Consider the following 18,316-nt stretch of genomic DNA (forward strand, 5'->3'; position numbering starts at 1 on the left):
GTCAGTATTATTAAAGTAAAAAAGGAAGAATCGAAGCTGCTCCCTTATTTGCATTTAAAGAGAAACCCACCTGAAGTTATATATCCTCCCCCACAGTAAGTGGGTCATTAAATTCTTCTGTTTGTGCCTTGAACATGACATTATCTTTTTGCTGGCATGGGGCTACAAATTGGCACGCATTTGAAAACAGACATTTTGACGGTATATCATTTTATTAACGTGTACAGTAAAAACGGCTTCATGTGAACATGGGGTGTGTATTTTCCGCCCACCTCACCATCCCTGGCGCTAATTGGTTCCTTTGTCTGTCAATCAAATAAGGTGACAAAGGTGTTGTTTAGACGCCTTTGACAGGTATGATGTCGCTAACAAGGGGCCACGGCGACCCACAACGGACGACATGTCTATTTTGTTCCGTGTGTAGTTTTTAGGGTTAAACGTGATGAAATGCTGCTTAGATTTGAAAGCAACCGTCGACAGCTAGCTAACGTAACACCGGACTATAAAGGACTGAAGCCCATGGATGTAGCATAGCAGCCTGCTAGCCAACCACTGAGAAAGGTAGCCATTGTTTGAGTTGTTGGCTAACATGGCAACGAAAGCTAACAGCAGCTAGACGGGATTCACTGCCGTGTTATTGCAGAAGATACTGGTAAGCAGGTTTTAATAATCAGTACCAACGTTAACCAATGTTTTAAACTGCTTCGTGAAAATTGGGAGGTATAATTATTACTGCTTGTGTGACCTTTCTTTGCTAACGTTAGTCGGATTGCGGCGACTTCCAACTCCATTCAGCTCCGTTGTCAGGCAACTAGCTAGCTTAATGGCTAGCTAACGTTAACCTATTTAGTCTCTTTTCGCCGACGTGGCCTTTGGCTTCACCACAGTGGTGTGGTCAACCACCGTTGTATAAAAGGTTAAATGTAGTCCGAGGAAATCTCAGATTTTATGCAGATTGAATCTGCATAACGTCATAGCGTCGCCTGTAACATGACGACCTAACCGCTTTCTTCAGGGACTGTCCTGTTTTGACAACCCTTAATTCTCTGAATGGGTTAGCTATATAATAACATTATAGAGCCAACAATCAGAGAGACAGTTCATCTTTAGTGTTGTAAGTTACGCCTTTGTGGGCATAAGTGGTTTAACAGTTACTTGAGCTCCTGTCAGGCCCCAGTGAAGTGGAATATCTCATTTAAGAGGGTCAGTGTGGAATATAGCCTATGGTCTAGACAGCAGCTTGTGGACAACTATACTCCAAAACACAAAGGGACAAGCTCATATATAACGTAAATAGCTAGCTAATCAGTCTCATCAGTCCCAACCCAGAAAATATATATAATAGTTCCAAGGAGAAAAACTTAAGTTAACTAGATTACTTAAATTTAAGTAATGGAAGGACACATTTAAACTAAAGTGTTGTGGGTTATATGACATAACATTATTTCAAATGTTGAATTCACATTGCTTATTTTTTTCAGAATAAATAAAAGCATGATTGGACTAACCTGCCTCTCACATTCAATTTTGTAAGATGTTGGTGAGTCAAGTGATCTGTCAGAGGCTGCGGTCAGGCACAGGACACTTCATACCACTGATAGGCTTATGTAACACACCTGATCCTCTTGAATTTTGGCCAAGGCCTTATATACTTCACTGAATTTTTCATGAGAGGATTGTGCATGTCTGCTGCCACTGATAACATGCCCTTGTCCTAAAATAATTGCTCCTCCATGTATTACAAGACAGTTTCAGTCTTGTGGACAGTTGTTTTTTATTACATATGAGCATATTTTTGTCTATTACCACTGGTCCATCCGAATTGCGTTACCTACAAAACTACCTCATCGTGTGCATAGCTCAGTCTTTAACATTATGTTATTAATTTTGTCAGTGCCCCACACTCCCCACACATATATATATATATATATATATATATATATTCCCCTGCCCAAAAATATATTTATGTCTGCAAAAAAATGCAGTTGCATGCATGGATTTATTGAAAAGTCTGTCAAAATGGTGCATTCATGTACAGTCAAAAATGAGTTGGCTATCAGAGGTTAGGTTTTGAATGCTATGTGAATTCTGAGCCGACTTCCAAAGCGTAGATTATCACAAATAAATTCCTCGACCTGTGGGAAGCTAGTTTGCAGGGAATGGTTAAACTAATCAAACCTTCTAAAAAGTTCTGATAATCATGCAGTGCTTTTGTTTCTACTCACAGCTGTGGTCATCCTGCATGATGTGTGACGGTCATGAGGCTAGTGAGCAGTGCCTGTCCCTCTCTCCTTCATCTTGGGCCAGCCCTCCCATTTAACCATATCCCCGAAGTCGCTCTCCCAGTCTGCCAAGATGACCGACAGGAAGGAGCCACCCTTCTTTAATGACGACAGTGTGGGAGCTTTTCACTATAAGCTCCCTTTCTATGACACTATGGAGCTCTTCATAGAGACCCTGACAGGGACCTGTTTTGAGCTGCGTGTGTTGCCCTTTGAGGCTGTCATTTCAGTCAAGGCAAAGATCCAGAGGCTGGAAGGTACAAAGCACACCAATGTGTAGTTTGCATGTTTTAGCCTACTGGGAATAGTGTCCATACTTTATAAGTCAAGGTATTGCACTGATTGAGCCAGCAAGCTGTATAAATTTTTCGATAGACTGGGAAGATGAGAAGTAATTTGTTTGACCATTTTGTATGGTCTTTTCAGTCTCTTGCGAGGTCAGTTTTTCAGTCATGTGTGTTGCTCTGTGGAGTCACTGTATCTTCTCAAAGTTTTAAGTTGTTTGTGCTGTTGACTTGGATCAGAACTACTTACCACACTCAATGTAACATTGTGGGAAAAACAATAGATGCAAAAAAAAAAAAAAGAAATGGGCAGAAAACTCATGGTTACACTCTAAATTAAGAGCACTTAGACTTATTGTCACTTTACATCTTGACCAGTGTTAGGGCTGTCAGTTTTTATTTGTAATTCAAGCTATTGTGCGTTGGTAAAAAAAAACATTTGGGACCTTTCATATCGTTTTCAGTTTTGGTCAGAAAGGCCTCTCTGTGCTCTGTGTGTGAGGAGGTGTGACAGCCAGGCCAAATGTGTTTGTGATGGAGAAAACCACTCTGCAATGAAAGGACCAATGCTCACTCACTAACACTGGCTCACCTCCAGCGCCGGGTCAGCCAGTTCACTCATTGTGGGCACAGAGAGCTTCCTGACTACACATACACTCCATCTCATTTCAAGGAGTAGCTCTAGAGAGCATCTGTATTAATTAGGGTGTCATCCTTCAACTGGTCTTATTATTTTAGTCTAATTTGCAATATTGGATACATTTGTAGACATATAGTAGTCCAACCAACCTCATGTATTTGACAGTTTTAGCTGTAAGTTTTAGTTTTAGCTGTCTTTATGGTGAGATAACACTAGCACATCTACAAGTTTTTTTTTTTTTGTTTTGTTTTAAATGATTTGCCCTTTTTCAGCAATTAACATGGTTCTGTCTTTAGGGGGCAGACATGAATCATCTTTAGTGGTGTTTGGATGCTTCTTTTGGCAGCATTCCCAACTTGCCTGTCTGTCAGATTAGTGAACTTTAGTATATGAAATATGAACAGGTCTTTGTCAATTTTGCTTGTTAAAGGTATCCCTGTTGCCCAGCAACACCTTATCTGGAACAATCTGGAGTTGGATGATGAACATTGTCTACATGACTATGGGTAAATATATTCCTGCTGAACCTTTCTGTCCTACAGAGCACTGACACCGAGGCAAAATCACAAAGAAAACAAGACCAATTACTAGCAATATGTTTGAAAACACCTTGTGTACATTAAGAGTAATTTGCATGTGCACTTTTAAAGCCTTCCTGCTGCGGTGGTAACTCCGTCTTAATTCAGTTCAACAAATCGGAAATGAGCCAGAGATGTAGACAGGATGCAGATGAGACCAGTGGCGTACTGGTCCTATTTAGAGAGCTTGCCCCTCCACTCTTGCCAGTTCACGAGATGCGGACCTCACCCTCCAGTCCTCTGCTGACTGCAGATGGTGGTATATTGCTATGAATGCTTGTCACTTAATTCTCCACATGAACAGCGTCTGGTGCTATCTTGCTAGACTCGCCTAACACCATGCAGCATGCTTTTGAAGAAACATCAGAAACAAATGTTCCAGAGGAATTCCCAGTTGTGTACTTAAGTTCATCTGGAAATCATCCTGAACCTTGGAGTGCTGTTTACTTTATATCAGAGCATCTCCCCTCTGCCTCAGAAGTAAAGCATATTACCCTAAAAGTAAATATGTTGCCTACTGTTATTTTCTTCTCTTCCATTACAATAACATACACTGGGGAATAGGTTACAATACTCTTCACTTATTCTGCTGTATTGATCATCGGTCTTTTTGTGTTTGCAGCATTGCAGAGGGCTGCACTTTGAAACTGGTCTTAGCTATGAGGGGAGGCCCAATTAACACCAGGAGAGGTAAGGAAAAGACCAACGAACTGTACATTCACATGGCAGCTGGACATCTGTTTTCCATTATATCAAAAGATTTTTCATAAATTCTCTAACACATTTGGGAATTTAAATCATTTTAACCACAGAACCCCCCTCTCTTCTGTTGTCAGTAGCCATGGAGGATCCTATCAAAGAGGTGACTGACCTGATGGAGAGCACAAAGGAGGAGGGTTGTGAGAAAAGCCTGGCCAACAAGCAGGTTACATTTGTGGTCTATCGTGAAAATGACCAGCTAAACTTCTTCCGAGTGGTCGACAGGGGAGATGGAACCCTGACCCCTCTTTCTGAATCTCTGAGGTTGGGATATTGTCATACTGTCCTTGTTGTTTTTAAACACAAGTATTATATCATTATATTATCAGTCCAAATACTAAACTATGCATATAAAAGGAATTGGGCCAGGGGTTATCTCACATTGGTCATCATTAAACATGCAGTAACATATGAAATATAAACAGAGACTATTGCATTAGGTTCTGAGTACTCAGAATGGTGCTAAAAAAAGGCACAAATAGGAAAAAACAGGATAAATAAGTATAAATAACTAATTATACAGCTAGTGTGGAGTTGAGTAATAAACATTGATTATCCAGTGGTAGTCGTAGCACTGAGTTAAGTGAGCAGGACCACTGAAGAGACTGCCAACAGCTTTGTTAGATCACTAATCGGAAGAGTGTTTTTGCCTCTCATATTTTCCAGTGGTGGCTCGGTGTACAATGTGTGTGCAGAGGAGGAGGAGGATGGAGCGAGTTCTGCAGTTGAACAGCAAAGCCTTGAGAACTCCATCACCATGAACAAAATTAAGCTACTCAAAGCCAAGATGGAGGACATGAACCTCAACAAGAAGGTTGGAAGAAACTGGGATCACAAAAACCTATTAAAATTGTACTGCCTATCAGAGAGGGCAAATGTGGCCTCCACACATTATTTATTTTCACACCATTTTGAATGTAGACATGCTATGAAAAACAGGAATTGTCCCCTTTCTGTGAAAGCTATTCTTCAAGCCATTTTTTTTCATGGTTGTATTTTTTTCAATCCCTAAAATAATTAAACCAAATAGAATCCTGCTTTTCATAATCATAGACTAAAATTGGTAGCCTGCAACCATTTTGCATAATGCAGATGTACTGCGTCAAACAATAATTTGCATATGTTTGTAAGAGGATGGATCTTTTCATGACATTAAACTGTACTGGCTCTTCAAAGATTTTTTTATGCTTATAATTAATTTATACAAGCAGCCTAAATCAAGTGAGGAGATAAGCACTATGATTTTATAATTTTACAGAATGGGGAAAAATACTGAAAATGTACAGTATGTTTGAAAGGGTGCTGTGGTATAATCTAACTGCCTCTGTCTGTGTCTCTGTCCTCCAGCCGAAGAAGTTGGCAAAGGTAAAACCACGGCCCCCTGTCAGCCCACAACCCTGCGGTGGCTCTCTAGGACTTTCCAACACACGTCACCATCATCGCCTCTTTCGTTCACACGCCCAGATCAACCAGCCGTGGCAATCAAATGCACAACTACCTCCAATCACAGATCATGAATCCATAGAACCTTCTCCGCCGTCTGCTGCTGCAACCTCTGCCCACTTTTCTGTCCCTAGACGACCCCCTCCCTCTTTCTCCTCGCCTTCTTGTTATATGCTTCAGGAGGAGGAGGCATGGGAGACATGCCCACCATTTGCAAAGATCCGGCCCCCTCCTAAAGTGTCCCGGTTGGATATTGGCAGCACCAGGTTGATGAGGGACTGTGTGTACCCTCAGCTCCCTCCGCTGTGTATCAGGGGGCCACCTGAAGCCACCTTTGACCTTGCTGAGCCTGCAGGGGAGGCAGTCGGGCTGAGTTTATTAGAGGAAGCTCCTGGGGTGGTGGTGCCAGCACAACCTGGAGCTCCATTTGGGGAACTGCTAGACCCTCTGAGTCTGGATGTGTCCACACAGCCAGAGGGAGGTCGTCGGTCCCTCGAGGTTGGGGCTCAGCACCAGTTTCCGCTCTCCCCCTCCCCACTCAGTACCTGGACACTTGGGACAAGTGATACTTTCACCAGCAGAGGTCAGAGGACACAGCCCGGCACACCATTTCATATCAGCCCCCCCTCTCCCTTGCCCGTTTCCACCTCATCATCCACTTCTACCAGGCCGCTGCCTCAGGCTTTTGATTCCACTCTCTCCTGTTTACAGCCCAACCTTCAAGCACAATCCTCAGCACAAGTGAAGCCAGCCAGGACATCCCCTCAACCCTCCACCACCTTGTCAACTCATCCACCACGCCTTTGTGGTGTTAAAGTGGAGTCACCTGGCAAAAGGCCAGAGCTTATCTCGAAGAGGGAAGCAAGAGGCATCACTAAGATGGCCAACCAAGCATCTAAGGAGCCACTGGGTACCCTAAATAACTCTGAACTCTTAGCATCTCTCTCAACAAGGGCTGCAGATAGCAGCAACAGGAAGGATGGCTTTGGAGAGAGTCTGGGACTGGCATTGCCCCCTGCCACTGCCTCAGGACTGAGCAGCCTTGGCTCCAGGCTGCCATCCATCCCAACTAACAGGCTTCTTCAGGGTGATCTGATAAGACAAATGTCACCTTTACACCGAGCAGCAGCCTCTTACATGGTGAGTACAGAGAGGTGTCAGTGTTTGCTGCTCAAGTTGGATCTGTGGAATAACTTTTAATCCTCAATTTGTGTTTTGTTCTCCGGATAATTTGAGTGTTTAAGTATTTGTACTAGGGCTGCAACTAACGATTATTTTCATAGTCGATTAATCTGTCGATTATTTTCTCGATTAATCGATTAGTTGTTTGATCTATAAAAATGTCAAAACATGGTGAAAAATGTGGATCAGTGTTTCCCAAAGCCTAAGATGACGTCCTCAAATGTCTTGTTTTGTCCAAAACTCAAAGATATTCAGTTTACTGTCACAAAGGAGAGAAGAAACTAGAAGATATTCACATTTAACAAGTTGGAATCAGAGAAATCTTATTTTTTTTTAATAAAAAAATGACTCAAACGATTAATCGATTATCAAAATAGTTGGCGATTAATTTAATAGTTAACTAATCGATTCATCGTTGCACCTCTAATTTGTACTGTTACAAGGCTACGCTAACCTGGGCTCGTAGAACAAAGCTTTCCAGGGTCCTTCGTCAGCGTTGTGACTCCGTGAGCCCGTTATCTGTGTTGTAGTTCAGGTTTTAAAAGGTGTATTTCTAAAAAGTTGTGTTGTGGGAAATAACGTATTTTCAATAAAAACAGTGTTTTCAATAAGAATCAGTTTTCCCAAAATGTTTGTCTCCAGCGTGTGTGGTCTTTAGCATCCGGCCGCTTCAGGCTCTCTGCCTCTGCTTCCTGAATCAAAATTCCCACACACCTGCAATGGCTGAGTTAAATCAGATCAACCACACCACGCCCCCTCATGTGACATATCAGTCTGACCCTGTCCATCAGCTAACACTTCTCTAAAGACACTACACTGATAACACGCATAACAGTACTTTTTTTTTTTTTAAACGGTGTATTCTGTAAAGTGCACTCACTAAATATTAGTAATAATGACTACCGGAACTTATACTATGCTCATCCCAACCCACAAAGGTAGCATATGCTTAAAAGTAAAGGTGGGTGATGTGAAATTCTTTTTGATATAATTGTCACAGCAATATCTTGATATGACAGTCACTGAATTGTTGAAGAAGATCTGAATCAGTTTAAACAGTGACTCAGATTGCTTTATTTTTTTAGTAGACCAAAATAGATTTAAAAAAAAAACTGCATACATTGTACTGTCAAGTATTTATAATGTCATGTTGTGACAAATTTCACTAATATCCAACTGATGAGTCATTTAGAGATGAAAATGGTCGGTCGTGATATGAGTTTTGTCCCGAGATGGGGTGATAATAGTATCTTCAAGCCCTAGAGCAAAAAAAGAGAGAAAAATACCCACACACAGCTTGTTAGTTTAAATATGTTATTAAAATGCTGTAGTTGGACTTCATCAGACATTAACCCATATGTGACACGGTATACTGCATGTAAGGTTCAATTGATACAATGTGAAAATGTAATATATCAAAATGTATCAAGCAGTATTCACTGCCCTGTAAATAAGTTTGATGCACAAGGAGAAATGCAAATATTATGATTCATGGAAAATAGCTAAGGTCTATCAAAAATAATCTTTGAGTCCATCTTGTAATGATCTCCCGTTCTGTTAGGAACATCAGTTCTCTCACAACCATATCAGTTTTCTCAGTGTCTTTTTGTCTACATAAACACTCAAATTATATACACCTCCATTTTTGATGTTATGTATGGTTCATTCCTAGTGATACTTACTTTGTATTACTTCACCAGTAATAGTGACAACTTTAAGCTCTTTTCCAGCTCAACATTGAGTAAAACATTTAGATTTTTCTCAGGAAAAAGCAGTGCTATTGTTGTATTGATTTGCTCTAAAAATATGTTATGTTGCTGTTGTTTTCTCAGGCCACCAACACTCTTGAATCAGCCGGGGGAGTCATGACTTCATTCGGGAGATTAGGTAAGGGAAAAGCACAAAGAAAGTGTTGAGTTGTGGTGGTAGGATTGCACATTTGAGTTGTGGACTTTACAGCCACCTGCTGTACCAGAGTGCATTGTAGCCAAATGGTTCTGAGCTAACGATGCAGGTCTTGAGAGGTGCAGTTGCATATAGAGAGGATGTTGTTATGTGAAATCCTTCAGTGCATGTTGTGTGAGCGCTACAACAAAGCACCGCAGTGGTTTTAAATATTCATTACTGCTATAACTGAAGCAGAACAAACAACAGAAGGTGCCAGGCCTACACACAAGCACACTCACTTATTTATTTCATCCACTGATATGCTTAGGCTATTCATAAGGATAAATATATATCAAGTAGTGAGTCAAGGTACTTTTTTTTTCTTTTAATACTGGACATTTGTTCATCAGTGTTTCCCAAAGACTGAGCATGTATTGATGGTGTTCAAAGAATCGACTCAACGACCCAACTAACGACTGCACACAAATTACTTTTAAGTCAGTCTCTACTTTCAACTGCATTTTCACACAGAAAGGAATACATAATATCTACAGAAATTATTTTGGCATTTGAGTGCTTCCAAAAGATATACCATCTATCAGAGCCACTAAGTATGCTGACTCTGGTGTTCACACCTCAATGGGTCATTAAAAATAGATTAATTTAGTCCTTAAAAGATACATTTTAAACTCTTGGCAGTAATTACAGCTTCTGGTCTTTTTGGGGTTGCCTTTCCTCGCTTTACACACCTACACTTTTCTCTCATTCTTACACATATTGTAGATACTCATAAGCAGTCAGAATACATGGGCATTCTTGGAAAAACTCAATATATATTTTCAGTGGCGTTCAAGACTGGACTCTGGATAAAACTCCTTTTCTTGAGTGGCCTCTTCACTCTATTATTGCTCTGACTATGTTGTTGTCCTGATAAGTGAGTCATCCCTCCACTGAGATTTCATGTGCTCTCTATTTTCTTTCGTAACATCATTTATGGTTTCCTCAGTCAGTACATATTCCACTTCAGTCTGATAAGAAACCTCATAATGATGATGCATGATGCTCCGCTGGCTGTTTGCCAGTTGTACACTGTGGATATAATAGCACCTGGCATTCATGGCACCAGACCAAGGAGTCTTTTCCCTCATACTTTCAGTTTTTGAAGTACAGCTTGATAAGTTGTTTTAGTGACTTATCTAGGGTAATAAAAAGGAAATGCATCTAAGATCAATCTGGTCATAACAATCTGAATGCACACATTATGTAAATGAGGCATTTCTGTATTTTGGTTTTGTTGCAAAAATGGGTTCTCACTGTGTCACAATTAGGTAATGTCTATGTCAAATTGGGATGTCCCTAACTGCTCTGCTAAATCTAGTTGGTAACTCTTTATTTTACAAGTCTGTTTTTACCATAATAATTTCCCAGCGTTTTCCTGGAACAAACTGTATAATTTGATACTAATTATAGAAAAAATAGAGACACTGTTGGATAGTTCCCATTAGTAAAGAAATGACAAATGATTATTTACTTCGGTTTAAATGGAGCTATTTCAAGAAAGAAGTTTTTCCCTAGAATAACTACTACTTCGTAACTTCCTTGGAAATTATTAGAAAAGTAAGACCTATTAAAAAAATCATGTTTTGATTGGTCTGTAATGCAGATCTATTGTTCATAGAAACCCATTGTGCTCCTGGTACACCAGCTTTGACAAACATCTCAATTAGCTCCATTAAAACATTGGAACCTTTTCCTCGGTTATCAGTGACTGAACTGCAGAGCAACACAAACCAACACAACCAGAGGCCTGTACTACGAATCCAGATCAACATGTCTGGATTTCTTTCAGTTACCCGGCTTCACCTAACCTAACAACCGCGGTCCCGCATAACCCGTATCACGACGCTGGTTAACAACTAGTTCAATCAACCCAGGGTTTCCCAATCTAGAGACGCGTGCGTTCACATAAAAGAGGCGGTGTTTGCGCAGCATGACCAATCACAAACATCTACCAGAGTCGCATATTTTACATAACAAGAGCAAACTATAATTCTACATAAATATGAAGAACACAGACACGGTTTTACAGGCAAAATGCAGGAAGGAAAGCTGGCATAAAAAGCCGATGCTGTTTTGCGTAAATCACAACGCTTATCCTATCAATATCACTTCCAGTGGTGTAGTCTACGTGATAGCTCCAGGATGTCTATATACCCACTTAAAAATGCCCAATGACACGTAACATACTTTCGATTATATTTTTGATAGATTTTGAATTGTTATCCGTGCTTTTTTCTAAGGTAGCCTATTGCATAAAAGTGTATCGGAATGCAGGAAATGAAGTCGTTGATGCTTAAAACTTCCCTGGGGGAGGACACCCAGACCCCCCCACTATGATATGCCCCCCTCCTCCCCAAAGGCAGATTCTGGCCAATATACAGTACAGTACACCCACTACAATACATTAGACTACACTGGTCACTTCCCCATCAGTCAGGCACAAGATCTGACCATATATAATTACACTTCTGCTTTCCATGAACTGTCTTGCTTTAGACTTTTATTTCAGTTGCAACCCCAGCAGTGGTAAGCGATCGTGAGAGAAAATAAAAAAAAAACATAATTTAAACCGATGTGCGCATTGGCAACACACGGCTGAAGAAGCCAACAAATAGCCTATACGTAATTCCCTCCGCTTCAAATCTATATCTTTCGTAAAGATACCCATCAGGGAATGTTAACGGGGTTGTCGGTCTCTAAATGTTTTAACTTTTATGAGCGCACCTCTCTCTCTCTCTCTCCGCCCACCGAGCTCCAGCTGATCTTCTAAGAACGGTGACGCCGTTATCAGTCGAGTATTGATTGGTCAGTAGGCGGTGCTTTAACACCGGTTGATCTCTAATCTCCAACTTAACCTGCTCCTGACCAGGTTAGGCGTTCAGCATAAGTTACCATGGCGATTGAACCCGATAACAACTAATCCACCTTCGTAGTACAGAAAACCCTGGGTTGAACCTGAAGTTAGCTCGTTAACGCCAAATCTCGCTTCGTAGTACAGGCCTCTGGAGTTTAAATGAAGATATCAACACTGACAGCAAGTGAGACACAAGCTGGGGCGACCTCTAGCTCACCCAGTAGAGCGTGCACCCCATGTAGGCTGAGTCCTTGGCAGCGGCTCGGGTTCGAATCCAACCCACGGCCCTTTGCTGCGTGTCGTCCCACCTCTCTCTCCCCTTTCCTGTCTTCAAGCTATCCTGTCAATTAAAGGCCATTTAAAAACCCAAAAAATTATCCAAAAAAAAGTGTGACACAAGCTGAGATACTTTTAAGTTACAAAAAAGGTACCTTTGTCTCTCGGTGTACCATGTCCCTGCAGTGCTGCTGTGCACATATCAGAACAATCCTAATCCAACTCATTTAATACGGAGGGTAGATTAGGACTGGGAGCAAAGAAAACATGATTTGGACAGCCCTTTATAAAATGTAATCAAACTCAAGTTAAGTCAACTAAACAAGAGAATGTGGGAAATGTGCTTGGCTTTGAATGCATTTGAAACCACTGTATTCAGTATGGCTGCAGGTTAAAGTGCACAAAACAAATAAAAATCCAATTCCACGCCCAGCTGCTTGACGGCGAGTTTCCTGTACCTTCATCACAGAGCTGTCAGTTTTATCTGTATGTTCCTATATCCCCCACGGCTCACAAACCCTGCCGAGCTGCATGCTTCCACAGACGCGATTACGGGTACAAGCTGACATAAGCCAGTGTTCCCTAACGTAGGAAATTAACATTTTGTTTTCTAAAATATTTTCTAACATTATGACGGGTAATGGTTCATATGAGGACATGATGACGTCACTAATTTACTACTGTTTACATGTAATTTAGTTGACTACAATCATTTTAAAATGTGCACTTTATCATAAACCAAGCTTGAAATTAATTGTCAGAACTCACAAGAAATCCTAGATGAAAAGACATGAATGGGACAGTGTGAACACTTTTTGACAGATTATTTTCTGGCAGTTTTTTCCCTGTCGGTGTCAGGTGACAGACATAAGGCCGACGTAATGCATGGTATGAAAGCACTCTCCTCGTGCTCAGTGAAATGGCAATACGATAGAAACAAAACAAAGTAAAATGGTTAATACTGACAGGTTTTTAGAATTGCAGTGCAGTGAGACTTAAAGCACTCATATTATGCTCATTTTCAGGTTCATAATTGTATTTTAAGGTTGTACCAGAATAGGTTTACATGGTTTAATTTTCAAAAAACACCATATTTTTGTTGTACTGCACCGCTCTCTCTCACTGCTGCAGATCCTCTTTTCAGCTGGTCTCTGTTTTAGCTACAGAGTGAGACCTCGTTTCTTCTTCTTCTGTACTATCTTTGATTGCACTGCACATGCTCAGTAGCTCAGGTGTAGATCATGTCAGCTAGCTGGCTCCATAGACAGTAAAAGAAAGGCTGTTTCTACAACTTCGGTCAGTTACAAGGCAGGATTAGCTGGGAGACTTCTAAATGAGGGCGCACATGGAAGTAGTTCTTTTGTAGATTATGGTGAACTTGTGTGTTGTAGAAGTGCTTTGCTAGGTAGCATGCTAGCGTTAGCATTAGCGTTAGCATGCTAACGCTAATGTTAACGCTACGAGCTAATGGTTGCATTTAGGCTGCTTGTTTCGGCTTGTGACGTCACAAGCCGTGCCGATTTTGAACAGCTCACCCAGAGACTGAAGGCAGGACACATTCAGAAACCGTATCTCACTCTAAACAGCATGGGTGGATTTTTTTCAAAGTTTGTATGTGTGTGGAAGCACCAGAGACACAACATAACACCCCAAATCCAAATATGGGCACTTTAAAAAAAACTTATTGCATTTCTGGCCACACTCCAGTGTTTGATTTCACAGCAGGTGTTTTGCCTTTTGACAGCTGGTGAAAATGGCTGCTTTGACATCATTGCTGGGGTTTGGTAAGAAGTACAACATGCCTGAAAGTACTGAATAGGGAGAAATGCAATGTTATCCCTTCAGACTGATCTCACTAAGTGGCGTATGTATGACACGCCAATTCGTATGCCATTTCTGCGTGTTATCAAGACACATAATCGTTTTGACATGACATACATTACATGTGAATCATCGCCGTAGCGAATAGTATGAAAGGACGGAGGTTGGTTGGGGTGGCGGATGGGTAAAACACAGGACTATCACCCATTAGAGCCGGGATCGTGTCCCGCGTGTGGCGTTTATCAACCGGTTTTTTTTTTTTTTTTTTTTTTTTTTTAAATAAATAAAGCCTTCCCCAATGTTCCGTTCATTGTTTTCCTAAGTGTGTGACGTTGGTCACCGTCGTGTTTTTGTCATTTTTATTTAGTGTTACTAAAGCCTTTCCCAATGTTCTTTGGAAATACCACGGCACGTTTTCGCGATAACATGCCACGTGTTGTGTATACAGTATTGTGTATACAATCCGCTGTATACAGCGTAGACATACATGTGGATAGCTCAAAATGCGTACAGATAACACGCCATTTGGCTTTAGAAAAGTGGCGTGTATGTTTACGCAAAGTCATGATGCCGTGTTGCTCCCTTAAGGGACTCTGTGTTGCATCTAACTTTTTTTTTATGGCTTCAGGATTTTTGTGATGGATCTTGCATGAGCACATTTCTGTCTGTGAAATGCTAAAGAAAACACAAATTAAAGCAAAGTTTGTAAAATGTTCCTAAAATTTCCAGTTATGCTGTGTGCAGATATCAGGGACCCTTGAAATTGTATTTATTATTTACAGAAGAGAGCCGCCAAGTTACGTGACTGGACTGTGTGTACATTATTACAAACTTTTTCACTACACGATCAGTAATTCCACACTGACTCCTGTAAAGTAAATATTTCTATTTCTATTCTCAGGCACTCCAACATACCACCTACCTCCAGTCAAGGCTCCCACAGGCAGCAAGAAGAAGAGCTCAAAGCATTGCTTCCTCTGTGGCAAGAAGACTGGCCTGGCCACCAGCTACGAGTGCAGGTACAGCCTCCAGCATTTCCACCTGCACTCACTCACCCACTCACTGCCTGACTCTAAACCAAATCTCCCCCTATTTTTCATTCTTGTCCTTGAAGCAGCCGTTTTAGTAGAAAGTGGTCTTTTCCTAGTTCATCATTTTGTCTCACAGCCATCTCTCCAGTGAAAACGCATCTCTGTTATTAGCATTATCAAAGTTTCTCTCTACGATATCAGTCTGGATCACTTCCCCCTCTCGGGCCTCGTCCTGGGCACACCCTGAATCTGATGCAACAGTGTGTAACGTAGAGCTCTCGACTGTGTTCAAAAGACTAACTGTGATGTTTCTGTGATAAAATGAGTAATGTAATTTACTCAATATTAGTGCTCATGAATGAAATAAATTACAGAATGTAAGTAATAGAAATAGTGTTGCACATGAGGAGGCTTTCGGTCTATGAAAACCCTGCTATGGAGGAGTCCATTCATACTCAGCAGAATAGCTGGATGATTGAGCAGATGATGTTTGCTGATGAAGAAAACAATGTTTTTATTTGCTGACTGTGAGGTATGTCAGGACACACACTATAAATATATAAAGTATTGTTTCTAGATCTTTGCATAAATAACAAAATGACTGTTTATCTAAATCTTTCAGGTGTGGTCACAACTTCTGTGCCACCCACCGCTATGCAGAGACGCATGACTGCACTTACGACTACAAGAGTGCCGGACGGAGATTTCTGCAAGAAGCCAACCCTCTCATTAGTGCTCCCAAGCTGCCTAAGATCTAGACCCGACAACCCCTCTCCTCTTCATAGAGGAAGAACAACCTGAAGAACTACAGGTCAAACCAACTGAATGGAAGAGAGTCTGCAAAATTATTTCTAGTAGAAAGAAGGAACTAATTCACCACTGTGTGCTTTTTTTTATCAGCCAGGTTTGCTTAAAATTTTAATAAATCCAAGTGTGAACAGACGAATAGACTGAAATGGCAAAGAACTAATGATCTCTAATTGACAATGTGAAGATGTTAATCATTTTCATCTGTTACCTTGTTCTTTTTCTATTGTGTAAAAACAAAACAAAACAAAAAAACCTTTGCTTGTATGTAGGTCATTTTTGCTAAATATATCTGCTGCACGTTTTAGTTTTGTCAGCCTTTTTTTTTTTTTTTTTAAGATAGGACCGCTGTTGACTTTTCATTCGACAAGTCTTTGACAGATGCACTTTAGAACTATCATATTTATACGTTTGACTTTCCTTATTGTGGGGGGAAGGATACTTAAATTTCTGTTTGTGTAATGAAGTGTTTAAATTGTCGTCATCCAGATTGTTATATTCTTCACCTCTAAATGTCTTTCTTACATGGGCACATACATACCGACATCACTAACATTGAAATAATTCTTAAAAGAGAACAGTACACCCACTTATTGATGAAATACTTAATATTTATTATTAATAAATAGTACTTATTTAAATTTAAGGTTGGCTTTAAATAGCAAGTATGCGTGTAGGTGTGAATGTCAGTTGTAATCTGTAATCCTATCAAGTAAATGTTATTAGGATGGGGGGGGGTGCTTATGGTATTTATGTCTACAAGTAAGGTGGTTGCCATAAAAAAATCTTTTGTAAGTCTTTTTTTATTGCTCAGCTGTTGCAAAAACGTTAAATGCTGTTATATCTACAGGGGTTTGATCTAATAAAGTTTCTTTCCATACATACTGGACATCACTGACTCAACACCTGTTTTTTTTACAGATAGCCCTGCTGTAATTTCTTTGCAGTGTTCTCAAGTCTTTCTGTTTCGGTTCCTTTATTATTTGCACATTGAATGTTTGAACTTTCCCACTGCTAGCTCTTAATAGTTTTCATACATGTATTGCTGTGAAGTAGATGAGAAACTGTGTTTATCACCTTAGCAACAAGCTGAAATTATTTTTGCACCTGTTGAACGTGTAGAACCTGTAGGACCCCCCCCCATCTGATAGGACTGTCCACAGGTAGATTGATCCCAATAGGCCTTATGCCAATGGTTCATTTGAAAATGCAGTCGACATATTAATAGTTTTGTCAGGGAGAGCACGCACGCAAAATACAAACTAATCCAGGAAAGTTGAGTGCATATAATGTTGCAATCAGTACATATGAGAAGACTTTTTGTTTTGTTTACTGGTGAGTCACTGAGTAGAAAGTTCAAATGAGCAGTAGAGGTGTTGCTCATTAGAAACTTTGCTCTCACTTTGGATGCTGTTCCTGTGCAACAGACAAACCCTGACCTATGTCACGTCTGTGTTTTTGTCTTTGCTTTTTCCCTTCATGTTGTCTGGCTTTGATCCAAGATAATTGGGCTGTGCAGCATATACAGCTGAAACACTGCTGTCTCTCATGGCAGATAAATGCATCCTCCATTGGCTATCACACACACCAATGCTTTTCACTTCAGTTTGCTAGTTTGCTAACATGCTAAACTAGGATGGGGAACATAATAAATGTTACATCTTCTAAACATCGGCATGTTAGCATTGTGAGCATGTTAGCATTTAGCTCAAAGCATCACTGTGCCTAAGTACCACCCATAGACTGTATATAATGTATATAAATGGTAAAGTTTACAGATCATGACTGTGAATTATTTTCATTTGCCCACAAGATAATAGGGGCTTATTTTAGATAATTTACCCAAATGTTGGCATCCTCTAACCTTTGCTAATTCAGGGTTACATAAAAAAAGCCATTATGTATGATTCCTGATGGTGAACTTGGTGCGTATCACTGTTGCATGAGTGAATGAAAGAGTGAGTGACCTACAATTGTGACTATTCTGGCCTCTGGTGCTGCACCACACAGAAAAACATTGAAGACAAAAATGTCTGTGCTCCCCTAGGCAAGGCAAGGCAATTTTTTTTGTATAGCACATTTCAGCAGTGGTGCAATTCAATGTGCTTTACATAAAACATTAAAACACAGTTATAAACAATACAATACAAAATTAAAAATAGTTAATACAAAATTAAAAGCAATTCATACAAAATTAAAAACAGTTTATCAAAAACAGATTAAATACAGGAATAAAAGAATAAAATTCCCAATACAGTGCAGTGCAAAGAATTAAACAAAGGCAGTATCGAAAAGAAAGGTCTTCAGCCTTGATTTAAAAGAGCTGAGCGTAGGTGCCAATCTACAGTTTACCGGAAGTTTGTTCCAGATACGTGGTGCATAGAAACTGAATGCTGCTTCCCCCTTTTTTGT

General features: G+C 40.4%; 1 protein-coding gene across 2 annotated transcripts; it reads left to right on the forward strand.

The window, feature by feature from the left end:
- The first annotated feature begins 295 nt into the window (after positions 1 to 295).
- zfand4 (zinc finger, AN1-type domain 4) lies at positions 296 to 16,791 on the forward strand. Of its 2 annotated transcripts, none has more exons than XM_031305443.2 (10): positions 296 to 652; positions 2,228 to 2,539; positions 3,637 to 3,712; positions 4,407 to 4,474; positions 4,624 to 4,807; positions 5,210 to 5,357; positions 5,891 to 7,126; positions 9,001 to 9,055; positions 14,968 to 15,085; positions 15,720 to 16,791. In XM_031305443.2, the coding sequence occupies exons 2-10, from the start codon at positions 2,356 to 2,358 to the stop codon at positions 15,853 to 15,855; spliced, it is 2,205 nt and encodes a 734-aa protein (XP_031161303.1). In that variant the 5' UTR covers positions 296 to 652; positions 2,228 to 2,355; the 3' UTR covers positions 15,856 to 16,791. The 2 variants fall into 2 exon arrangements, with proteins under 2 accessions (XP_031161303.1, XP_031161296.1); XM_031305436.2 differs by having other exon boundaries at positions 297 to 652; positions 4,621 to 4,807.
- The last annotated feature ends 1,525 nt before the right edge of the window (positions 16,792 to 18,316 follow it).

Source organism: Sander lucioperca, chromosome 15, assembly GCF_008315115.2.
Source record: "Sander lucioperca isolate FBNREF2018 chromosome 15, SLUC_FBN_1.2, whole genome shotgun sequence".
NCBI lineage: Eukaryota > Metazoa > Chordata > Actinopteri > Perciformes > Percidae > Sander > Sander lucioperca.